The 26814-nt window shown below is 34.9% G+C and overlaps 1 protein-coding gene and 1 long non-coding RNA gene across 2 annotated transcripts in view; both read right to left on the bottom strand.

Annotated features, from left to right (window-relative positions):
• LOC107751196 (protein bassoon-like) overlaps window positions 1-18811 on the bottom strand; it is a 95225-nt gene extending 76414 nt beyond the window's left edge. Inside the window, exons 1-3 of the mRNA XM_016566847.1 lie at window positions 18793-18811; window positions 18496-18681; window positions 3648-4023 (exon numbers count right to left, since the gene is read on the bottom strand). Of these exons, the coding sequence (XP_016422333.1) occupies window positions 3648-4023; window positions 18496-18681; window positions 18793-18806 (576 nt within the window). The 5' untranslated portion in view covers window positions 18807-18811. The remainder of the gene's footprint in view (window positions 1-3647; window positions 4024-18495; window positions 18682-18792) is intronic.
• A 3915-nt stretch (window positions 18812-22726) lies between these two features.
• Window positions 22727-24606, bottom strand: LOC107751246 (uncharacterized). Its single transcript, XR_001641217.1, has 3 exons — window positions 24531-24606; window positions 23827-23958; window positions 22727-22841 (listed from the first exon to the last, which is right to left on the bottom strand). It is a non-coding gene; the product is annotated as an uncharacterized LOC107751246 (long non-coding RNA).
• Between the last annotated feature and the right edge of the window lie 2208 nt (window positions 24607-26814).

Below are 26814 nucleotides of genomic sequence, written 5' to 3'. Positions count from 1 at the left end.
TTAACTATTTAACATTTTTACATATAAATGGCTTTTGTTGGTTTTGGCTAAACTCCACATGAACTATTGTTCAAAAGTTTGGGGTGAGTCAGATTTTTTTCAGCAAAAAACTGTAATATTGTGAAATACTATTACAATTTAAACTAAATGTTTTCTTTTTGAATATATTTTCAAATGTAATTTATTCCTGTGCTGCAAAGCTGAATTTTCAGCATCATTACTCCAGTCTTCAGTGTCACATGATCCTTCAGAGATCATTCCAATATGCTGATTTGCTGCTCGAGAAACATCAATGTTTAAAAAAATATGTTGTGCTGCTTAATATTTTTGTGGAAACTTTTTTTCAGGATTTTTTGATGAATAATAAGTTAAAAAGAACAAATTTATTTGAAACTAATTTTTTATAACTGTAAATTATAAGTATTATAATAAAAGCATTAATTTCTTTCAAAATAATGAAATATCTTACTGACCCCAAACTTGTAGTTCATACTGTTATTCATCAGGACAGGTCAAGTTGCTAAATTCTGAACGTGTGTTGATAACCATGACAATTTCTGAGCTATTTTTACAGCTTAGTTTCCATAAATATTCTCAAGGGGCTGGAAAGAGATCACTATAGCAAACATTTACTTATAACAGCTTTCTGTATCGGTGATTCTCTGTCTGAATGTTTATCAACCCTTTTAAAATTGCCTTCGACTACTAACTATGGGGCTGTTTAGCATTTCCCCTCTTAATGGCTTTGCTGGAGTTGAGGCCCAGGAGAGTAGATCCCCGAAAATCACTTTAGAGCCCTTCTATGCTGATCTCCTTTCTGTGACCATGAGCTGTCAACATCCCCTCCTCTCCGTCCCCTTGTCCATTGCCTAATTTACACTTGCAGGATTTAAAGCGCCGCCAGCCATTTGCACCTTTGAGCAACATCCTCAAACACGCTGAAACAATCTCACCCTCACACACTCAGCCGTGTGCACTCTCGCTCTCCCACACACGCATCTCTAAACATTGGCTCGGTCTTTCCGCTGCATCCTACACACAGAAACAGAGAGAAAACGCAGGCACACATTCCCATACGCCCCAGAGGACTCTCTTCTGAGCAGTTCCAGGTTGTGTGCAGTGTGTGTCCTGGGTATGTGCCAGATGGAGGCCGAGACCAAGCGTAGGATTCATTACCCAGAGCTTTTTGTTTAACACATCTCCTCCTCTCTCCTCCAGAAATCTATCGCTAACAGTAATACTTTATTCGAAAATCAACAATTGGACTGCAGTGTTTGCTCTCTTTCATCTTTGTTATATCACACTGTTGCTTTACATGCCAGATGACATATTTCCCATCATTTTGTCACATGTAGCTAGAACGGACAGCAGAGCTGTTAAAAACGCTGTGAGTATTAGACTCAAACTGGAAGAGTTCTCACAGAGGACTTAAGATATATGATTTAACTCAAGTCAATATTTTATATATGTATATATTAGGGATGTAACGATTTGACGATAAATCATGATAAAATTCCCCACGGTTAGTATTACCATTTCATCTTTTAATTATCATTAAAACCGTATTAGATTACCGCGATTTGAACAACTCGCGATAAATAAATACTGTCCAGCATAAAGCACAGTTTTAAGTAACAGTCTCACGTGCGCACAGCAGCAGAGTAGTTTCGTTTTGAGTGAAAACAGGGCGGAAAAGCTGGGAGGTTTTAAAAGAGTGCTAAGGGAATTATACAAATGAATATATGAATGAATTAATTATATGAATGTACCTCTGAAAGGTTACGGGAAACAGCTCTAATTCAGCTTTTCCATAAGCGCCACCTAGTGTCAGAGAGTGGATTTACAGAGACTTGTGTGCAGTTTCTGTCTGGCCAAAAACGGACCGAATTTGCATGCCCTGCTGTAAATTTCGACCGGTTGATGAAAAACAAGCTTATGTGGATTCTACACATTTAAACAATTCAGATAAGTTATCTAGAATTATTTATGGAGCAGATAAAATACATATAATCATTTATTAATCAATTATCATTTTGACTTATATCTTTTCTTTATTTAAAGGCTGAAATGTTTATAATGTTTCCTGATAAAACTTGCAACTGCGATAATAAAATAATAATACAGGTTGTGCTAGTTTTCACTATAAAAATAAAAAAGTAATTTGTTTCATATTTGTCTTAAGTTCTATTTTTTCAGTATTTATTTTTTTTGACAGAAAACCACAGGGAGTAAATTGTGTAATATTATTACAACTTAAGCAATTGCTTTCTATTTCAATATATTTTAAAATGTAATTTATTCCTGTTATGAAAAGGTGAATTTTCAGCATCAATTTTCAGCATTTCACCTCAAGACAGCATCCAGTCTTTAGTGTCACATGATCCTTCAGAAATCATTCTAATATGCTGATTTGCTGCTCAAGAAACATTTCTTTTTACTATTATTATTTCTTATTAATAGGGATGCTTTGATCAGGATTTTTGCAGCCGATACTGAGTACCGATTTCTTGTCATGGTGATCGGCTGCTTTGTGTACAGCTGTTACTGGGGAAACCTCTGTTTTGTTCCGTCCTCCACGCTGTGACAACTCACAAAAGACTATTTTTAACCAAGCAGCACGGAGAGCCGCTTCAGAAACGTGCCGCGGCTGGCTGATAAACACAAGCACTGACTAGGGCGGCCGCGATCAGCTCCAGTGGCCGTGGAGCCGTAACGCGCCGCAGATGTGTGCAGTGAGGAGCAGATCAGCTCTAACGTCACTGAATCTGCTGTGTAGATGAATCATGCAAAACATACACGACAAAACAGCAAATTTTTCATTTTTTCTCAAAACGTCATAGCATTGCCACACCGCCAAATCATTTATGTCCCCACGCATCATGTACGTCGTCACGCGTTGACGTCATCAAATTGCGATCGGTTCCTGAGATCGGCCAAGTTGGTGAGTACCGATCGAGTCATAAAATATGATTATCGGCCGATACCGATCTCCGGCCTATCGATTGGAGCATCCCTACTTTTTAATATTGAAAACATTGCTTTATATAAATATATGTCTTTGATGAATAGCAAGTTCAAAAGAGCAGAATTTATTTTAAATAGTAATCTTTTGTAACATCATAAAAGTCTTTACTGTCTCTTTTGATAAATGTAATACTGTCTTGCTCAATAAAAGTAAAAATTAAAATATTAATTTCTTTCAATTAAAAAAAATCTTAAAATATGGGGTTCTTTTCTCGCATTGATTGAGAAAATGGTATAAAGAGATAAGTATAATGTCAAATATGCTCTGTCCTTAACAGTGTAGGTAAAGTCTAAGATTTCTCAGTGTGTCTAAACCCTAAATATGTATATATAATATTTGGTTTTTATTTATTTATTTTATTTTATTTTTATATTTTTTGGGGGGAGGGGGGGGGGGGTCAATTGTTAAATGTCATTTTCATATACTATCATATCTCTGACTGTCATTGTTAAGTGTTATGTTAGGTCAGATTTGTTACTGTCAATCGTTTAAATCAAGTTCAGATTGTTTTATTGTGTTCAAAAAAGCAAAATAAAAAATTTTTTAAATCTTACCGACCACAAACTTCTGAACGGTAGTGTATGGCATAAAATGTTGAATGAACATGCATTGGGTTGCTTACCTCAGTGAGGTGAGGGTTGGGGTTGAATCCGCATTGGTTGCACACCATGGAGCGGCACTGCGTGCATGTATTGCAGTTTGGCTGGCCGTCTGTGGTGCCCGTCAGATCTGCGGTCTTGCACACCGGACAGAGTTTTCTGCTGGGCATGGGTGCGATCTGGGGTAAAGAATAGGGCGAGGTGGGAGCACTGCTTCCGGGTGAGACGGGGTGTCCACCTTTGCTGCTCCCCACGTCCACCTGGAGGTTCTTCCGTGCAGCCTGACCCGGCCCCTGAGGCTGCGTTGGCTTTCCGGGACCGGGACCGGGTCCTGCACCTGGCGGACCCCCAGGTTTGGGTCCCATGCTCAGGTCTGTCTGATTAGGTTTGCCTTGGATACTGTGAAAGGGGGAAAAAAAGACATCAGAGTGTGAATTAAAGCAGAGGTGGTGTGGCATATGTTTGAAATCACTGATAGCTGAACACTTTGTTGAATCCATCTGCCCAGGGGATTCACGGGAGGAGATTTAAAGAGCTTTGTGCCGCAGTGAGTAGTTTGAATGAGAATAGAAAGATAAATCAATACAGCGGGGCAAATTCTGAGGGTGGAAAGATTGACGAGGACTTTTCACACTTCTCCAAAAGAATCTGAAAATATTATCTGCGGTGACAGGGGTTTTCCTCTTCAGATAAGCATATTTAATTGTCTGAAACGGTCATTCTTTAACTTTGACCTAGAACAGAAGCTGCTTAGTGGCAAAGTGGCAAAATTATGACTATTATAAATGGATCGGACGTTAATAAAAAAAAACTGACAGTTGTTATGAATTAATTACCATTAGTAGTGCTAATGAAGGCAAGCATTGCTGCTGTTGCTTAGACATATGATTAGAGACTTTCAAAGCCACCAACACTTAATAACAATAAAAAGTATTAATTACTATTATTACTACATTAATAATATAATATAATATTGTAATAATTTATATAATAATAATCATTGTCATATATTATTAATATAAATATCATATTGTTAATATTATAAAACATAATAAAAATAATAACAACAACAATAATAAAGCATGTTTTTACAGTATATTGTTATTAATATAATAAAATATAGTTTTGTATATTATATTGTCATAATAATAATAGTACGTGTTTTTACAGTAGTCTAAGTTTAATTAAGTTATAAATGTGATTTATTGTCATATAAATGTTAATTTATTTAATATTCATGTGTTATAATTGTGTCAAAAAACAGAAATAAAACCATAAATATCTGTTTTTGGATTGGGCACTTAAGCATTAAAATAATCAATATCAGTATTGGTTATAAAAAGAGTATCTGTCAATCTCAAGGAAACACCACAAAAAATTGTTTATAATGTAAAACATCAGCTAACAGACAAAAACAAATGAGAAAAACAAATATCATTTTTTTGGCATGATTTGGAAAAAGCAAAATAGTTGGATGACACGACGCAGAAATTGACCATGAAGGAGATCTCACAGGTGAAAGAAATCCTTTCAATAGAAGCATTTTAATGGAAACACACTTTCCACCACAAGAATCTCAAAAATCTGCCACTGACAGTTTTATCACATTGCTGCGGTACTACATCATGCTGCAAATTAGTTTATGAGCACTTTTCTTTAGAAACCTCTGGTGAAGGTATGCATATGAACTGTGAATATACTTAAGCATTTAATCAATGTTCTCTAATGAGCTATTTATTGTTGTTTCACTCAAAAAGAAACTGTCAGTGGCACCTTTCAAACCATGATCAATAAACATTATGTAAATCCCAGAGCTGACATGACTGAATCTCATCCAAATGCCTTTATAAAACAATATAATTACCCAAGCATGAGATGCTGAATGTGTGTCCTGTTCAAAGATGAAAAGCTTTAGTATGAATATGAGTCAAGGAGTCTGTCATAAAGAAACATGTTATCATTGCATAACTTTTTTAGTCTACTAGTGTTTTATTTATGATCAAATTTACATATGAATGAGGCAAAGTGTTTCGTCTGAGCTTACTAAACAATATTGCCATTTTCATTGTTGCTTTTACAAAAATATTTGACAAACCCTATGGGATGCCCTAAACTGATGTAGGTAACTACCATGAATTTATATTATTTAATATCATATATATATATATATAGTGCTGTCAAAATTAGAGCGTTGTATGTATGTATTTGTTATATGAGTCACATTTAAGAACATCTGAAATGCAGTGGTTTTCCAAACTGTCCTGGAGCAGCCCAGCACTGTCTCCCTCACCTAACACACTAGATTCAACTCATTAGAGACTTTAAGAAATGAAGTGGGTCAGAATAGGTAGTGTGTGTCAGATCCGCGTCATGTTCAGCATCGGCAGCTCTTTAAGGGACAGCAGACAAAATACCTAATAATCAGCTGCTGTGATGTCTGTTAATCAAAGATCAAAAGAAAAAAAAGAGGAAATCAATAACTTTTGTAGCTTTAAGGATTCATCTATATTTAATTTAGAATTTAGTGTTTGATAAATTTATTCAATTTCTGTATATTTCCTACTTGCTGAAGGGCACAGGTAAATATGACATGTATTAGAATGGGTTTATGTGAAGATTGTTTTAAGTTCACTTAAATTAGAAGTTATTTTAAGTAGTCTAATAAATGTTAAAAAATATATATATATATATATTTTTTTTTTTTTATACATATTTTACAATATTAGAATTAATTTAATCAGAGCAGTATTTCTCCGATTAAAAATTGATGAATAAACAAATCTTAATTAAACAGTTAAGTTTCTCAAAATAAATAAAATAATTTAAAAAACAAAATAAAATAAAATAAAATAAAATAAAATAAAGGTCAAAAGCATATCATGAACAACAGAATTCATATTTTATGCTACCAGAGACTTTTGCTCAGACTTGAATCACTGAATAATTTCTTTTTGAAAAAACATTTCACTAAAACAACAGAGGAACATTTTAGCAGAGCATGTTTACTGCATCATCTCGCTCAGCGGCAACTGCTTCCTTGAGACAAAACCAGCACACATAATGGACATCAATTACATTTTACGGATCCCACGTTTGTTTCCTTTTTGCTTTCTCACATATTTTTTTCCTTTTCAATTAAGCCTCAGTGTTGAATTTACAGCTGCCTGCTTTCTAACTTTCACTTAAGCTACTGTCAAACCCTTTCTTGGCCTCTTTTTCTCTCTCTCTTTTTTAAAAATTTTTTTTTAAAGGGGTCATATGATGCGATTTCAATTTGTCCTTTCTCTTTGGAGTGTTACAAGCTCTTGGTGCATAAAGAAGATCTGTAAAGTTGTAAAGTGGGGCAGTTCCAACTTTGCAAGGACAGTCTGGCGCTTCTGACTCACAGCCTGTAAGTACGTTTTTTATATTTAAAGAATTTGCCACTGACTATTCAAACGCGAGTTTGAGCAGTGTACTGAAGTTTTATGTTGACATGGTTTTATGTTTATGCGGCGCAATACGCAACGCAAAGCGTAAAAACACAGTATAAGTCATTATAATCAGTAATTATGTTCCCACTGGATGCAACAAATACCTCGTTTGTAATGGGTTTTATTGGTTTTGTCTCGTCGCGCCGGGACACATGGAAACACAGTACGGTAAGGGGCGTAACATTTCCGTCACACGCTTGAGGTATTCGGCCAATCACAACGCACTGGATAGCTGGCCAATCACAGCACACCTCGCTTTTTCAGACCGATGAGCTTTGTAAAAATCGACGCGTTTCAGAAAGGCGGGGCATAGAGGAGAAACAATAATGTACATTGTGTGGAAAATAATGTGTTGTTTGAACCTTAAACCGCATAAACACATTGCATTACACCAAATACACAAAATAATGTTCTTTTTAGCAACATCATATGACCCCTTTAAAGTCCCCAAGTTGGCATGAGGGGGTTTGTGCAGACTTTCTGCTACTCTCAGGTCGTTTATCACATGTCAACAGCAGTAATGATTTTCTTTTCTTCTTTCTTCCACAGGCTGGTGCTGGGATTAGAGAGCAATTAGAACGGACTCTAAGCTTTCTCTATGGTCATAACAGTCTCCAGAGAGCCGGCAAACACAAGTGCACGGGTACACACAGAGAGCCTCAAATGCACACATGAGACACTTCAAAAGCTTACACTTCCTCTGTCAGATTCTGAGGAGAAAGGAAAAAAGTGTGCGAGAACTAAAATAGCAGGTTTCACAGTAACAGGGAGTCTGGCTGAGACTTGCTTGTGTGTGTGTGTGGATCGCTCTGTTGTCTGTCCAGGAATATTTCCAGCACCTGGTCCCTCATTATACGCAAGCCTTAAAACTGAGACACGACAAAGTGGGAGAAAAGTTCATTATTTGAGTGTCAGCTTTGTATTCTGTGAAGAAATGTAATCTCAGTCCAACTATGGATCCAAAGTTGCTTCCCAACATTCAATTTACACACTATATTGACTTCGAAACAGTTCAGGTCAGGTAGAAAGGCTTACAGGTACTATCCATTAGCACAATATAATCTTTCAGCATATTTATAGGTGAAGGGCATCATTTTTCTATTTTAAAAGGCTTTCTCCTACCCCAAGTCAATATGTAGTGAAATATAAGTAGGCCAATCGAAACACATCAGATTACGGAAATAAAATAGGCTTACGCTGAATTTAAATATCAGCTCCACTCTTATATTTCCCAGAGTGACTAACTGCTAACAATTGACTAGCTTTGTTTCAGTGTTTACAGATGAGCCATTAAAAATGTAGAAAGCATGATTAAAAGTTAGTCTAAATTAAGAATTGAATGACTTTAGTATGTCTTAATAGGCAAAAAGGGTTTCTTTGAATTTGGCTCAGTTATACTGTTCAGAGGTTGCTGCTTCTCAGCTCAGCTAAGTATTGTCTCAGATGTCTCTACAAAAATTCTTTTGGGACACATAAACGTAGATGCAAATCAGAGAACGGTTGGCATACATGAAGACTACAGAGCTATAAAAACAAAAACAAGCAAAGCTTGGGTTATTTGTTCTAAAAATTAAATAAAATTAAATAAAATAAAATTAAATTAAATTAAATTAAATAAAATTAAATTAAATTAAAATAAAGAGTTTAAAATAGTACTCTCCAGGAGACATATGTGATTATTAGTGGCTTTTTTCCAGCAGTAAAAAGAGAGAAGCAGGAGACTTCAGCTAAAGTCTATTTAATCTCACTGATGTCTAGAAGAATCACTGCGATAGTAATTTTAAATAACATACAATGTATACAAATGCTTTAGGATATGTTCTCTGTGGCAGAAATAAACTCATTGACATACTTCAAATAATTTTCATCACACGGTCGATGGTTTTCTGCTGAGGGAATTTCATCATCGCTATATATTTATTCAAATAAGAAGAATTATGCACCCAGTACACTCTGAGGTATTGCTAATATCAATATGCACCTTAAATGAAATCCTGAGGCCTAGTCTGAACAGAGCAAGCTATGCATTGGCACAATTTAATTCAATAAAAAGTGAATTAAACAATAAACCAAACAGCTTGAGGCTAAACCAAGCTTACTCGATGTCCATTGTCAAAAGTCAGACACAGGACAGCTACACAACTATAACCTTCTAAATTGTAATAATATTTCACAATATTACAGTTTTACTGTATTTTTGATCAAATAAATAACAGACTTCTGTTACGGATCCAAATGATTTGAACAGTAGTGTATATAGCATAGTATACAAACAGGGATACAGTCTATAACATTGTTTGCTAACATACCCTTGAGGCCTGTCTGTCACTAATAGTTTACAGATTTAAACTTTGAATGTTAGTAAGCAAAACAAGCAAGGCCACGGTTATTGACAGGGTGAATCGATACACCATAACTTGTGCTTAATCAAGGAGTTATTGTGTCTGCTATGATTGATTGTCTCATTAACTGAACCATGTACTTCTTATAATCATCTAGTGCTCAGGTAATTATTGCTGAATGCAGAAAACAAAGAAAACATAATGGAGCACTGATTAGCAATTTCTATACTCTGTGTCTCCATGCAGGTAATCATTGTACTTTTTGTGGCCATTATATTCAAAAATACATGGCAAATTTAGATATTTAGACATTTCACACTCAGACAATTAAAATATCTAGATCTAAACAACACTGTCTATCTGCTCGAACAGAAGAACAGCTATAGAGAAACAATTCAGAAGGATGAGTACATAGATGTTTGCTTGGCAATTCAAATAAGGACATGCTATAGACTAATTAAACTACTCTTTTATATAAAAGTAATTATAAGTATTATACTGTAGAATAATTGACACGCTAACCTTAAAAGAAAACTGCATTTATGTGCTCTAATATACAGTAAAAACAATAATATTGTAAAACAGTATTACGTTTTAAAATAACTGTTTGCTATTGTAATATATTTTACAATGTAATTTATTCCTGTGATGCAAAGCAGATTTTTCAGCATCATTACTCCAGTCTTCAGTGTCACGTGATCCTTCAAAAAAATGTATATCCTTTAAATGTCTCTTTTTTTTTTTTTTGGCCATAGTTGTCTTTTAAGGTGTGGATTATGGCTAAACTTCAGCACTTAAAAAACAGAAGTCTATGCTATATTCTCATAAAGACAGCCAATTGGACCGGTGCATCACAGCACCAGCTCCTTCTGACAGTTTTCTCTTTGAATGCTGCTTTAAATTCATCAAATCTATATGCAGCATGACAATATTTTAATCCTAGCGCTCTAAACACAATCCTAAATTGGGCACAATCGCATGTACAAAGGGGCTTAAAGTGTTTCCCCGGACAGGAGTGAGCATTTACTGTGATGCTGTCTTCTCTCTGCAGTCCGTAAAGGGGCTAACAGCAGCCTTAGACAGCCACGTCTGCTGGATCAGATTAATTTGGATCTGTAGTGCTGAGCAGTCCCCTTCACTCCCCTCTCTACTGCACAGAGCCTGTGTTAACACATCTGATGAGTCACAGAGTGACAGAAGGAGAGTACAAAACCAGTGGGAGTCAGCTCCACATGAGAAGAACAGGCATGGGTGAAGCCTTACAAACTGAAATCATGTCTCCTCTCGCTCTAGATACAGTCCTGTGAGGAATACTGCACTATATACTATAACTGTATACTTCTTTGTGGAGTGAGTCCTATACTCCTGTAGTGCACTAGGATTTTGTGTGCTATATGGTGTTTAAGAGTACAAGTTAAACTCAAATCTGAATCATTTGTGGCATAATGTTTGATTACCACAAAATTCATTTCCACTTCTTCCTTCTTTTCTTTGAAAAAGAACAAATATGGGTTATAGAGAGGCACTTACAATGGAAATCAATGGGGCCAATAAACGTTAAAACCCAATAGTGTAGAAACAAGATATAAGCAATATGAATGTTAATATGATTTCATAAAAAACCTGCTTACTAACCATTTCTGTGTAAAGTTTTCCAATTTAACAACATTGCCTTGACGTCTAAACATCATAAATCCAAACAGTTTTAAACGACTATAAAATGTATTATTTAAACATTTTTACAGCTCAAATAATACACAGGTTTCAAGACAGGAAATATTATAAGTAATTTTATAACATTAACAAAGCTAATTATAATGCAGACTAAATCAAATCTATCTATCTACTATGTATTTATATAATTATTACAAACATAATGAAACCCTAACCTTAAATAAAAAGTTATTATAAAAAATTCAATATATACAGTTGTGGTCAAAATTTCACATACACTTTGCAGTATCTGCAAAATGTTAATTATGTGACCAAAATAAGAGGGATCATACAAAATGCATGTTATTTTTTTAGTACTGACCTGAATAAGATATTTCACATAAAAGACGTTTACATATAGTCCACAAGAGAAAATAATAGTTGAATTTATAAAAATGACCCCGTTCAAAAATGTACATACGCTTGATTCTAAATACTGTGTTGTTACCTGGATGGTAACATTTTTTTATTTTTTATTTTTTTGTGACAGTTGTTCATGAGTCCATTGTTTGTTCTGAACAGTTAAACTGCCTGCTGTTCTTCAGAAAAATCCTTCAGGTCCCACAAATTCTTGGTTTTCCAGCATCTTTTGCGCATTTGAACCCTTTCCAACAATGACTGTATTATTTTGAGATCCATTTTTTCACTGAACACTGAAGTTTTAAATGCTCACTGATGCTCCAGAAGGAAAAAAAGATTCATTAAAGGGGTCATATGATGCTGCTAAAAAGAACATTATTTTGTGTATTTGGTGTAATGAAATGTGTTTATGCGGTTTAAAGTAAAAAAAAGTGTTCGAACGAGCCGTTTTAGGTAGGTGTGGCTGACTCTTAACTTTTATAAAGAATATCTCTTTGGATTTGAGACTTTAGTCTTTGCAACTTTACAGATCTTCTTTATGCACCAAGAGCTTGTAACACTCCAAAAAGAAAGGAAAAAATGAAATTGCATCATATGACCCCTTTAAGAGCCTGGAGGTGACAGCTGTGGATCATCCAGGTAGCAACAGGTCATTTTTATAAATTCAACTATTATTTTCTCTTGTGGACTATATGTAAATGTCTTTTATGTGAAATATCTTATTCAGGTCAGAAATAAATAAAACATAACATGCAGAGATGTTTACTCAAGAAATGCAAAGCAGGCAGTGATTAGCTGCTTATAAAGGCTATAAATAGCATGTTTCAGACACTCGACGGTGGTTTAAAGTGAGTTTTGAGTAAAAATGTATGTTCATCTCAGAAATTGTGTTATGTAGCTTAATGCTAATGTTAGTCTTCGCTCTCCCTCTGTTGTAAACCAGGCTGTGGATTAAAGGTAATAATGTTGTAAATAATGTTCATTTTCTTACACAGACCGATCGATTCACTTCATAACACTTTAATGTATCATCAGGAGCCATGGGTATTGATTTGGTCTTGTCTGATTTGTTTTTTTGACACTCAAAAACCTGCAGCCATAGACGTGCATTGTATGAATTGCCAAGGATAACGGTTTCACCTAAAAATCTTCTTTACTGTTCTGCTGAAGAAAAAAAGTCACCTACATCTTAGATGGCCTGAGGGTGAGTAAATTAACAGCAAATTTTCATTTTTGGGTGAACTATCCCTTTAAATAGATTTACAACTCTTTACAACCAACTTTGAAACTAATTTTATAAAATTATGAGCTTCACATTTCTGCTTTTAAGTTCACTTCCATTGTAAACACCTCACCACACCTAAAAGGGATGAGTCAAAACATTTTTTTTTTGCCATAACCAACATTATGCCACAATTGCTGTCAACTGAGATTAACTTGTAGTGAATCCGGAATATTCCTTAAAGTAGAGTACTATACTCTAGCATTCTCTTCTATACTTTAGTGTGGAGTACTATATGCCTATACTACTGCACTGCAAAACAGACCATTATTAGTATATTGACTCGCAATGAAGATGTCATGCTGGTACAGTATGGTTTGAAGGCCAGGGGAACAGTGAACAACTAAAGATTAAGTGTAATATTGATGAAAAAGGTCTAAAATGGGAAGATTTGGCGTTAACCTTTTTAAAATTGGCCTTTCGACATGTGGGCTGGGGTGCATGGCTATATTCTATGTTTTCTTCCGAGGCTTAATAAATGGAACGGTTTAAAGACACTGAGCGGGAGCGTAAAGAGAACGCTAAAAGAATGCCGCAGGCTCACAAAGAACATTTATTAGATTTCTGTGTCATTACAATTCTGGGCCCTTTTATGAGGGTGATGTTTGGAGGCTAAGACAGCGATGCTCCTATTCCATCTGCTGGGAAATAAAGCACCGGATACTCTTCTGTCTCTCCATCCATCTCCCTCAATCCTCCTGTCTTTCTCTTCATCCTTGTTTCACTAATAGCACAAACAACACCTACACACTCCTCTGGAAAGTCCATACAAACACATTAATAGCTTCTGGTTCTTCATTTTGGCCGTCAGTCAAAAGATCACATTCTGAGTTTGTGCCATGAAAATTCTCAAACATGTCGACTGTGAAACTAATTTCAAGCTGTCGCTTTCACATGCTTCCCCATGTGATTGGATTCATGAAACTATATAGCTACATAATTCAGTTATAACAAAATTCATATTTTAAAGCTTAAATAACCGACTGTTTGTAATGCTGCTTATCAGTGCGGGAAGATTTGAAACTGTAGATCGCCAAGACACAAGCTACTCAATTGAAAACTCAATTTCAAACAGTCAAAATTCACTACAAGCTAAAAACTAAAAATAGCTAACTATACTGAAGCTATGTAAGGGGGCGATATCGTTTTACTTTTTACTTATCAACTTATGAAATTATAATAATTCAAATAAAAAATTTGGCATAAGTTATATAAATACATAAATTACACCAAAATTTGTGTGTTAATGCACTTAAACTGAAACCAAGTATTGCAAGAAACTAAAAAACCCTCATTTACACTAGTTCAAAAGTTTGGGAACAGAAAGATTTGGGTTTTAATAAGCAAGGATGCATTAAATTGATCAAAAGTAACATTAAAGACATTTATAATATTTAAAAAATATATATTTCAAATAAATGTTGTTCTTTTGAACTTTCCATTCATCAGATAATTCTGAAATAAGGTATCACAGTTTTCACAAAAATATGAAGCAGCACAAAACTTTGATAATAATAAGAAATGTTTCTTAAGCATCAAATCAGCATATTAAACTGATTTCTGAAAGATCATGTGACACTGAAGACTGGCGTAATGATGCTGAAAATTAAGTTTTGACATCACAAGAATAAATTACATTATAAAATATATTCAAATAAAAAAAAAAACATTGCATGAATATTTCGCAATTTAAAATAATAATATAATTATTTGTTTTTTTTGCTTACAGACCCCAAACTTTTGAGCTATAGTATATAAATCATTTCTATGAATCCAAAACACAACAGTGCTAAACAACAGTAGACATTGAATTCGCTACAAAAAAACTAAGTAAAATGTTTCACAGGGAGTTCCAGGAACTGATATAATTTTTTTTTAAAAAGCAGAGTTACTGTCATAGTAGTACTACTAAAAAAAGTTATGAGTTACTCCCCAATATCGCTTCTTTTACAAAGCCCAAATGCTGTGAAATGATTTTAAAGATTGACTTCAGCGAACATCAAACTTTGAAAGCAGTTTTAAAAGAGTTTGGAGCGAAAGAAACCCTTGAGGAGATTAGCACAAGGTCTCACCTCATCTGTAGGCATCTCACGCACTTTACAAGTGAATGATGAAGTGCCTTGATATGGTACATAAGACATAACACCACTCTGTCAAACAAAGGGCAGATGCAGTCATTTCACACACTATGCGTGTGTGTATGATGGGATGACACTGTCCAGAAAAATCTGAGCATTTCAGAACATAAATAAAAACATGAGACGTACACAAGAGGAAAAAAAAATGCAAGAGTCTCAGAATGGCCCATGAGAAAAACAAATGTTTCCCCTGCCCAGGTTGTAATATCCTCCATGGGTTTGTATTTCCCTCAAACACTCACACAAGGCTATGACTGCGACTACACACCCATTTCAGGAGTTTTAATGATGCCGGTCAGACACAGACAGACTGCCAGTACGTGCAGCAGTAACATTACTGCTGTACACATGCATTTGTGCATTTCTCACACGTCCAAACAGATTCAACTTTAGCTTATGAACAAACCAATCAGACCATAGAGAAACGCTGACATGAAGAATATAGTCTTACTGCGAGAGGCCTGACTATAAACAAACCGACAGCTAGGTCACCCTACTGCAACAAATACATTTCATTTGCATCATTGCATTGTAAATCGATGTTTCAGGTCGGATACACGGTGTATCTGCACTTCAAAACACTTGAGACGCAGTTGTGCAAGATGCAAAACAAGTCTTTCTTGTAAGACAAGGACGTCTAGCATATTATCTGGTATATAACAATGGTTGTCAACTGGTAGGTTGCAAGGAAAAACAATGCTAAAAGCAAAAAATATAAAGCAACTAAACGTATAATCGTGCATTTTTAGGATTGGAGAATAAATAGGCTTATTAACTCTTACAATGGAGGAAATGCTTCACACATGTTTTGGTGTTGATGTCAAAGGTTGTGCATTCCAACAAACTTTACAGTATTTGGACACAAATTCATTACTGTAGAGGCAAGTCATAAAATTATCAGATCTGTAACAGTGGGTTACAGGGAAAAACAATGCTAAAAGCAAATAAAATGCAACTAACCGTATAATTGTGCATCTTTATTGGAAAATAAATAGGCTTATCAGCTTTTAAAACGGAAGAGAAAACATTTCCCAGATGTTTTGTTGTTGACATCAAAGGTTGTGCATCCGACCAAAATTTACATTATTTTGGCACAAATTCATCTGTTACTGTAGATTCTAGATGAATTATATTACCCAGTCTATAACCATGGTTCTCAATATTGTGCAAATAATTGTGCATATTTAGGATTGGACAATAACTAGGCTTATCAGCTTTTAAAACGGAAGAGAAAACATTTCCCAAATGTTTGTTGCCGACATCAAAAGTCAAGCATCCGATCAAATTTATGTTTTATTGGCATAAACTCAACTGTTATTCAAGTCAGATTATAAAATTATCCAACATAACAGTGGTTCTCAACCAGTAGGTTGCAGGGGGAAATAATATTAAAAGCAATTAATAACATGCAATTGTGCATATTTAGGACTCAAAAAATAGGCTTATCAACCTTGTAAGAGAAATGTAAGAAAAAATCCTTTCCATATGCTTTGTTGTTGTCAAAGTTTGTGCATGCAATAAATCAGATTATAACATTATCCAGTCTATAACTGTGGTTCTCAACCAATGGGTTGAAGAGGAAAACACTGCTAAAAGCAAATAATATAATGCAACCAACCATTTAATTATGCATATTTAGGACTGGAAGATAAGTTTGCTTATCAACTTTTAAAATGGAAGAAAAAACATTTCCCATTTGTGGTGTTGTGGACACCAAAGTTTGTGTATCTGATCAAAATGTACAGTATAAATAAAAAAGCATTTTATAAAAGCAAATAATAAAATGGAAATCATAGTATAATCGTTTAGGATTTGAAAATAAATAGGCTTATCAACAGAAAATGCTTCCCATCTGTTTTGTTGTTGATGTTTGTCATTAATCCAAATTTACAGTATTTTCACAGAAATTAAACTGTGACTGTAGATGCAAGACAAATTATCATATTATCCAATCTATAACAGCATTTCTCAACCAGTGGATTGCATGAAAAAACAATGCTAAAAGCAATAAATAAACTGCAACTAATCGTATTAATCCTGCATATTTAGAATAGGAAAATAAATAGGCTTATCAACTTTTACAATGGAAGTATGCACAAAACACTTTATATACATTTTGTTGTAGGGGTCAAAGGTTGTGCATCTAAACAAACTTTACAGTATTTTGGCCCAAATTTCAGTTACTGTGAATGCAAGACACATGACCTGCCCTCATCCAAAAAGCATGAAGAAAACTTAAAAGAAAATGCAATCCAGACAACAATAAATGTCTGTGCCAACCATAATGCGCTTTGTGCTATGAATTATTGGCTGCCAACAGCACAAAACTATCGTAATTCAAGGGACTTTTTATACAATAAACAATTTTGCTACTGCTCTGAGTTGCCACTTCATGTCCAATGTAAAATCTGTGTCCTGAAGCAAAACCACTGGAGAACCACTGCTATACAAAATGGACCCGGAGAGAGAACGACAGCTGGTAAATTTGCAAACAGCATAAATTGCATCACAAAGTTTGATTAATTCTAAATCTTTAGAGTACAAGGTAATTCACACATTGCATTATTTAAAGATTGTAGAGGGAGATGAGAGAGGGGTGGGGAGGAATTGAGAGAGAGTTAGTGAAAGATGTTCGCTTGCACGTGTAACAAATGAGTCACATGGATCCTCGTCAAAATTTTATCAATTATTAATGCTATAACAATTTTATCATGCTTGCACTCTCAGAGTGTGTTTTACAGTGAGATTTTAGTACCAGTGCATTTTGATATCAGCACTATTAGGCGTGGCTAACAAAGCAATGAATTTCACATCATGTGACTGTAGTCAGCGTTATTAAAATAACATACCGAAGTAAATTGAGGTTTATATGACTAAACAAGAGTATGGCATGCATCATATTATCTATATGCCTCACTCTATAACCTACCATATCAGACACCAGATTCCTGTATGCATTTAAAATACCACTAAATGCATATGATAATTTAGTTGATCAATACACATCTGGTAATATTATCAATCATGCATTCAGATCATCAATCTCCTATGTCCATTAAAGCTCAGAAACTAACATAGGTGGCTCAGTCTAGGACAGAGCAAGGCTAATAGCATAGACTGTCTGTAATGAATGGAAATAAGACAACATGACAAAACAAAACATTCTCATATGGCTGCTTATATATATATATATATATATGCATGCTCATATGTAAAAAGATCTATGCATCAAGAATGCCAGAGATCAAATAACCCCATGAGTCCAGCATATGTTAGTTGATTCCCGATCTTATGCACATATAGAGGTTTTTAGCTGACAGCTGGCTTAGTAGCTTTAGGTAATGCATATCATTGGGTGTAAATTATCGGATGTAAAGTGCAATTAAATGAAGGCTGTTAAAAAACAAAATGATCGATTCTGAATGTGGCCAAAAGTGACTAGTTCTTTTAAATGTAAAAGCACAAGATTAGACCCCACAGACTCGCTTCGTGTAGCACAAAGCATTGCATTTAATTCCCCAAAATATTCACGCTTCACAAGCGTTTGAAATGATTCTCGATACCTGTTCATTCCCGGCCCGTGTGCGGTGCCCATTCCCCCGGCAGGCGCTCCGTTGCTCGGCTTGTGGAGCTGTCCACCGCCCGCTGGTGCTGAAATGGAAGCCGGGGCTCCAGCCGCGGGAACAGCGCCTCCCGGTTGCCCCGGCTGGCCCTCTCCTTCGAGGCTCGCTTCATTCCCCATAGTCCCTCTGAGTGAGACGGAGGAGAAAGACAAGATCTTCTGACGAGCGTCTTATAGGGGTGTATTTAACAAAAAACTGGGAGAAAACTCAGCGCAGCTCCTCTTCCGCCATCATCACCTACAACCCAGCATCCTGAGCGGAGCGCGCACGCGTGCGCCCAGCGGAAGGGCTCGTCCGAGCACGCGCGGAGCTGAGAGCGTGCAAGAGAACAGTGGCAGGGCGGAGGAGCGGCGTGAACGCGCTTATGTCCTAGATCCACAGTCCTGTAGAATCAAGCCTCGGGAAAATGCATAGATTACTGATGGCTTCTAATTATGGAAAAAAAAGTTACTCTTAATGGCATTTTGTTTCTTCACTTGGATAAGATCTCAACGTTTGGCTTTTTACAGTGTTATAAGAATAAGCGCATTATACTGAATTTTTGAATTTTTTCGGAATCAGAATCAGAAAGAGCTTTATTGCCAAGTATGTTTGCACATAAAAGGAATTTGTTCTGGTGACAGAAGCTTCCAGTACACAGAGGCAACAACAACAACACACAGATAATTTTTAAAAAATGTGTGAAGAAAATATACATATGCAGGCACGTGCACAGGTAGGGCTCAACCTGTGCAGAGTCCAACCTGACAGAACTGGAGAGGATTTGCAAGGAGGAATGGCAGAGGATCCCCAAATCCATGTGTGAAAAACTTGTTGCATCTTTCCTAAAAAGACTCATGGCTGTATTAGATCAAGAGGGTGCTTCTACTAAATACTGAGCATTTTTCAGTTTTTCTTTTTTAATAAATCTGCAAAGATGTCAACAATTCTGTGTTTTTCTGTCAATATGGGGTGCTGTGTGTACATTAATGAGGAAAAAAAATTAACTTAAATGATTTTAGCAAATGGCTGCAATATAACAAAGAGTGAAAAATTTAAGGGGGTCTGAATACTTTCCGTACCCACTGTATATATATATATAAATAGGCAAAAATTGGTGTGCTATATAGATAGAATAGAATAAGATGTAGGGATGGACTAAGTAACGTTTTAATAATTATAAAATATAAAATATTATTGAGCAAGCTAAATGTGACATTTGCAAGGAAAAACAACAACCTCAACATAAGTTATATATACACATGTATATACACATACACTTCAATAATGTCAAAATAATTAGCAGACTTAATAGGCTGGGGCTAGTTGTCGCACAGGCATATCTGAGTAAATAAAAGGTTTCAATTCATCTTTGTCAAGGTTGCATCAGTCACCTATGAACTAGTGCATCAGAAGCTAGTTCATAATATTGTGTGATGTTAAGAAAACCTTTGAAGCAGAGAAAGTAAAATATTAAAAAAAATTTACCCACAGCCATACTGCAAAAAAAAAAAAAGGGAACTGATTCTTGGGTGTGATCCTGTGCAAAACATGATGCCTCCTGCGATGAGCTCAGTGAATAAAGAAAGGCACAGCACTCTTTCAAAGTCACCAGACCTCTCTTCCAGATGGCAAAATTGTCATTTCACACCCAAGCAGAGCTGCTCAAATCATCAATCAGTTAAATCAATACTAATTTTGACTCCATCCCAAGCTGTTTCAGCAGACACTAAGAATGTGGCACTAATAGATGGCTGCTATATTCCCTACAGCATAAATCTCATATTCACCTGCATGGAGAGAATAAAGGAAAATGAAAGAGAGAAAACGCTGAGAGATCTGCTTGCATTGCAAACAGATTGAAGATACTTTGATGCCTTTTCCTTAAGCTCTTCCACTCACAGTTCGTGTTGGGTCAGTAAGATTTTTAAAATTAATTGCTTTATTCAGCAAAGATGCATTAAATTGATCAAAAGTGACAGTAAAGACATTTATAAAGTTATAAAAGATTTCTATTTCTATCTTATTAACTTTTGTTTTTCTCAAAGAATCCTGAAAAAAGATGCATCATGGTTTTCACTGAAAATATTAATCAGCTCAACTGTTTTTAACATTGATAATAATAAGAAACGTTTCTTGAGCGGTAAATCAAGCATATTAGAATGATTTCTGAAGGATCATGCGACACTGAAGACTGGAGTAATGATGCTGAAAATTCAGCTTTGACATCACAGGAATAAATTACATTTGAAAATATATTTGAATGGAAAAGAGTTAACAATATCACTGTTTTAACTGCATTTTAGATTAAATAAATGCAGCCCTGGTGAGCAGAAGAGACTTCTTTCAAAAACATTTGACTATTAGTGTAGATGGACTAGTGGTATCCACATTGGTCAGGAGAGATTAAGGGTTCATGCGAGTTCTTCAGGGCAAGCCTAGTTTAAAACCCTGAATGTGGAGGTAAGGTCCTCAGACTGAATGGGTCTTCTTCACTAAGAGAAGTAGCAGCACAACTCTGCTCAACAAACCACATGAGGAATAGCTCCAAAGGTCAATACTTAAAGTTTTGTGCAAATCCCCAACACTAAATTATATAGCAAGTTTTTCACATGTAAGAAAGTTATTATAAGCACATATTTACTAAAAGGAATAGTTCACTCAGAAATGAATATTTGCTGAAAATGTACTTACACTAAGGCCATCCAAGATGTTTCTTCATGGGAATAGATTTGGAGAAATTTAGCATTGCATCTCTCATCAGAATGAAAGTCCAAACAGCTGATAAAAACATCACAATAATCCAGTCCATCAATTAACATCTTGTGACGTGAAAACCTGAAAAAGTATTATATCACAGAGTATGGACTGGTGTTTTGGCAAAAAGTGAGTTTAAAATTAAAACACCTTAATAATGGATTTGTTTCTTACAAACACATAGCTGCAAGTGAGCAGGTGATATAATGCTAAATTCCTGCCAATCTGTTCTGATGAAGAAACAAGCTCATCTACATATTGGATGGCCTGAGAGTGAGTAAACGTTAAGCAAATTTTAATATTTTGGTGAACTATTCCTTTAACTTGCGTTAAAACTTGGGTAGCGAAGGCCAATCAAGAAGTGAGAATCTAGCAAAGTAGTACAGCCCACAATCGTGTTTGATCTGTGGTTGGTAAAGTCATCCTCGAATTACATTAGAAAAGACTAGTATTTAGTATTTACTTAAGCTTAAATGATCCATAGGCAAAGTGAAAGTGTGTGTTTGCCGAGTCTGTCCTCTCTGGCCTGTATCAGATTAACTCATTTTGAGGCCTAATTGAAACAGAGCTGACTGACTGGCTCTGAGACATGGCATGGTGGCATACTCACTACAGCTGAGTCCTCTCGCAGGCCGCCTCCTGCTCACACAGCTGGTCCGCAATTATCTCTGTTTGCATGGGACCGAGACAAGCAAATATGGAAGCACATTGGTCTCAGAGATATCAGCTGTGGTGAAACTAAAGTTTATAGTGTGTGGTTTGGGCAGTGTTACTGAGATGAATTTTGCATTGAAAGTGCATGAAACTAAAGTTTTTACAGCATAAGGTCGTCAGAGTGAGGTTTGTGGAGTTACTACATCAGAGTAAAGCACATTATATTTTAAAAAAATATAGGTTCCTTATTTGCATCTATGGTTCCATAAAGAACCTTAAACATCCATGGAAACTTTCCATTCCACAAAAGATTCTTAAAGTGGAAAAGGGTTCTTCAGATTATTAAAACATTCTTCACACTAAGGAAGGAATGGTTCTTTTAAGAACTGTCACCTGATTGCTTCTTTGGGCAGCCCATAATGGTTCTTCTAAGCCATTGCTGTGAAAACCCCCTTTTGGAACCTTTATTTTTAAGAGTGTATAAGGTTCTGGTGCTGCTTATTGATGTAGTTAATAATCAATTCAAAAATATTGATTGTTAATCTGCCTGGTACATGCCGTCAGCCAAAACTCAGAAGTATTGCACTGAGGAAAACCACATAGAGGTGTTTGGCAATGTCAAATGAAGAAGAAATTATTTAGCCTTAAAAAAAAAACTAATCACATCTCAGCCATAACTGTGACATATTCAGCCATTTAGAAGAAGTTTTTAAGTCTAATGGGACCAAACACCAAACAAGACAATAGGATATTCTTATGTGAACAGCCTTCATAGGGTGGTTTTGGAGGTCAGCAGCAATAGATCGTTCTTCATAGTGAATGATTGGACTCGGACGCCCTCTGGTACACTGGCAAGCCACCAATAACTCATTGTCAGTCAAGTGGCAATGATGACACTGCTCAAGGCAATAAAGAGAAAAATAACTTGAGCAGCTCACATTATGAATAACTGACTGTATATAAACTGCAGATCTGAGTATACTGTACAGAGTCAAACACAGGTGACAATAAACTGAACAGGTGCAAGTCAACTCAAAGAAAGAGGAAACCACTTCAATGGCGACATCTAGTGGTCAAAAGTACAGATTGTCAGCCATAACCAATATCTGCCACCACATAAATCTTTCCTATGGGCTCAGCATGGAGACTTTTCGCACAGTAATTCAAAATTCTTTTAGAATTTATGCATGTTTGTGCCTTCCATATATCAGCTAAACAGCGTAAAGATTTTTTCTCGCTACTGTCTCCTTCAGTTTGCTGTTTATATATGCATGCTGTATATAAAAAATAAAAATCTCATCTAAAAAAAGAAGGAAATTGATATACCTATATCTATATATTATTATTATATTTTTTTATTTAATTTTTACAATATATATTTGTTAATTGTTTTAAGTATATATATATATATTTATATATATATATATATATATAGTTTAATTTTATAATTACTTCTATTGTCTTTGAAATATGGTCAAAGTGAACAGCTGAATGTACTGACAAGGATTTATGATTAACTAAAATATACTTTAAGGTCATTTCTGGTAAAACTTTTATTGCATGTAGTTAAAAATATTTGTAATGACACATGATGTAATGTAATTGTAATGGTGAAGTTGCAATTTATTGTAATATTAAAATTATTAAAACTTAATGTAATATTAAAATTAACACTAATCTATCGATAGATAGATAGATAGATAGATAGATAGATAGATAGCGTTCAATTGATTAAATATCATTCATCATAATATCATACATATTTAATCATATTTAATTTAACTCAAGCATTATCGGCATCTCATCATAGAGCTAACAAAAACATATGGTAGCAGCTTCTAAAACTGAATAATCATAATAGGCCTAAAAATAAATACAAACCTAAAAAAAACTAAATCTGCTGCATGTTGAACAGGATCAATCTTCTGACTGGAGGTTTCCTCATATTTAAGCTATTTCCCAGCTGAGGAAGGATTGCTCAAACAGGGGTGAACCAGGAAGAACCAAAGAGCACTGAATTTACAAAATTGTTGTAATTAGTGCAGTTAGTGTTCTGGATTCAAAATGGCAGGCAAATAAGCATTTCAATAACTGCTGACTATACCCTAATATAGAAAACCACCTCATTATTCCTTTCGACTTTCATTCAGTCCAGGCAGCCTTGTGGTCTTCTCTAGGAAGCAACACTATGGCTGTCCTTCAACTAAAGTATTTATCAGATTATCTTCTAATTAGGCAAGGCCAGTTTTTTCACACCATGTTCACTTGAAAATTGTGAATTTGACATTTACCCAATGTATTATTGTGGCATACTGTATATGACAATGTGGTATGAATATCTATCTACTGCATAACAGGAATGACCATTAAGTCTTGTTATGAAAGTCTGCTGTACAAGTTGGCTCTTTCCTTTCATACAAAAACTAGGGATGTCACCTTAATCCACCGGAATGATCAAAGTATGCGCTGCTAGTCAAATCATATACGTTATATTGTAAGATGTTTCTTTACGTTTGTTTACTTCTTGTTTGATATGCACATTATAATATAACATTCTGTATAAATGTAATATTTGATTTACTTACACGCTGTACAATTTTGACATCTAAACGAACTCCCAGTAAAGATGTTGACCACTGGAAGAACTTAGCCTTCTGCTTTCACACGTCTTCCTCACATTCAAATTTGGCGCGTTAACGTTACACGCAAGAACCAATGACGTGTGTGCGATATTCTTAAACTCCGCCTTCTTCTGCAAACTGTGTCTAATTGCGTTTTTTAAAGCAATAAATACACACATACTATATTGTTTAGAACGACAATAATGTTAGATTGTTTAATGTTCTCTAACATAAAATTAATATTATGAAATATTCATGAAAAATAAACAATTAACATATATATTTAAATTATGGAAATATACACTCTAAAAAATGCTGGGTTAAATATAACCCAGCGCTGGGTTAAAAAGGGACAAACCCAGCTATTGGGTTGTTTTGACCCAGCGGTTGGGTTGTTTTGACCCAGCTATTGGGTTGTTTTGACCCATGTTTTGAACCCAACCGCTGGGTCAAAACAACCCAATAGCTGGGTTTGTCCCTTTTTAACCTAGCGCTGGGTTATATTTAACCCAGCATTTTTTAGAGTGTAAGTTTAGCAATAACCACATACCAACATTTGGTAGCCTCTTTATAGATTTAATTAAGCGCTTAATTTGTAACCCTTTACTTGTAACTGTGTTATTATTTATTTATTTGTTTGTTTCTTTTGTTTCTTTAAAAACTGCAATAATAAATAATATTACTGCAAACTTTTATTATGTCATGGCTATTAAGTTAAAATCATTCCACAAACTGATGGGCTGCAGTTTAGAAATCCTTCATCAGGGTCAATCTGATTCACTGACAGCCACGGACTACAAATTTGGATCCCTTATTCAAAGAGCACCAGTATGAACTATGTTGTATGAATTGTGACTGTTAAGCACTTCCTTTCACCATTTGTTGAAAATGACTTTATTTTTAAGGGTTTCAAATGAAAAGTGCTACAAACCTAATGAAGCACACAGTGAAGTCGAGGGGCTATGCAAAATGCTGTCTAATTCAGGATTCTTCTGTTTATCATTTCCCTGAAAGCAACTGAAACAAAGGCAACTTTGTCCAGGAATAACACACTGAGATATAAATGATGCCAAAAGAGCATTCTGATACTATTACATCTAAAACAGATCCACTTGTACACCAATTTCTTTGGACTTTTGTCTCCAAGGCAACAGTGGGCTATCTCTCTAAAAAGATGAAGGTTTGTGTTGGCATGGTAACCACATAGTAATATCACTGCTTTTATGGAACCAGGCACCAAAAAATAATTTATAATATTAATAATAATCATTATTAATCTAATCTCTGTGTTTAGGAACCCGATAGAAAAGTCATTTAGCTGGAAAAGGTTTGGATCTTGTATTTTTGCAGCAGTGGGTTTTGCAGGGGTGGATGATTGTGTGGGACACCACATGCTGGACTTTGAAAGCACACAGAGTGTGTGGGTGCTGTTTCAATACTGCATGAAACCCCACAGGTTGTGTTCTGCACTGTCTCCTCTTTATCCGTTTGTGTATCAGAGAAAACATGCATTTATTCTGCATTCTCTTACAAAACCGGCCGCGACATTATACCATTTTAAAGACAGCGAGAGTATCATATGATAAGATCATATATGATACTTCTGATATATACTTGTATACTTCTGACATATGAATAGTGGGCATGTCAAGCAGTGTCCTGCAGGGTATAGTTAAGTACAACTAAAATTAAAACTAAAACTGAAACAAACAAACAAACAAAAAAATTATAATAAATAAATGTTAATTGAAATAAAAAAAAATTTTTTTTTAAACTTTTTATTTCAGCTTTTCCCAAGCGAACATTTAATTTTTTTATTTACTTCAACTTGATGTACTAAAATAACTAAAACTAAAACTGAAATAAAAATTAATTAAAAAAAATAAACAAATATGTAAAAAAAAAAAAAAAACTAAAAATGACAAAACACTGAAAATTTTACTAAAACTTTAATAAAAAATTATAATGAAAACAAATTAAAACTGATTATATATATATATATATGTAGATGTAGATATATATATATAAATTGATATAACATAAATATATGTAGATATATATATAAATTAAATATAAATTTAAATATAAAATAAATCATGCAAAATGGCTTGTATTATAAAGTTGAACCTTCTGAAGAGAATAAATAATATTTTTTAAGGTTAAGCACCTCTTTTCAAACAAAGTGTAATTCAAGGCATAGATTAAATATAAATTAAAAGCTTTTATTTAAAAAAAAAAAAAAAAGGTG

This window comes from Sinocyclocheilus rhinocerous, unplaced genomic scaffold (assembly GCF_001515625.1).
Source record: "Sinocyclocheilus rhinocerous isolate Xijiao unplaced genomic scaffold, SAMN03320098_v1.1 scaffold362, whole genome shotgun sequence".
Taxonomy (NCBI): domain Eukaryota; kingdom Metazoa; phylum Chordata; class Actinopteri; order Cypriniformes; family Cyprinidae; genus Sinocyclocheilus; species Sinocyclocheilus rhinocerous.
The sequence above is the reverse complement of the archived record's forward strand: the minus strand, read 5'-3'. Positions and strand labels throughout refer to the sequence as shown.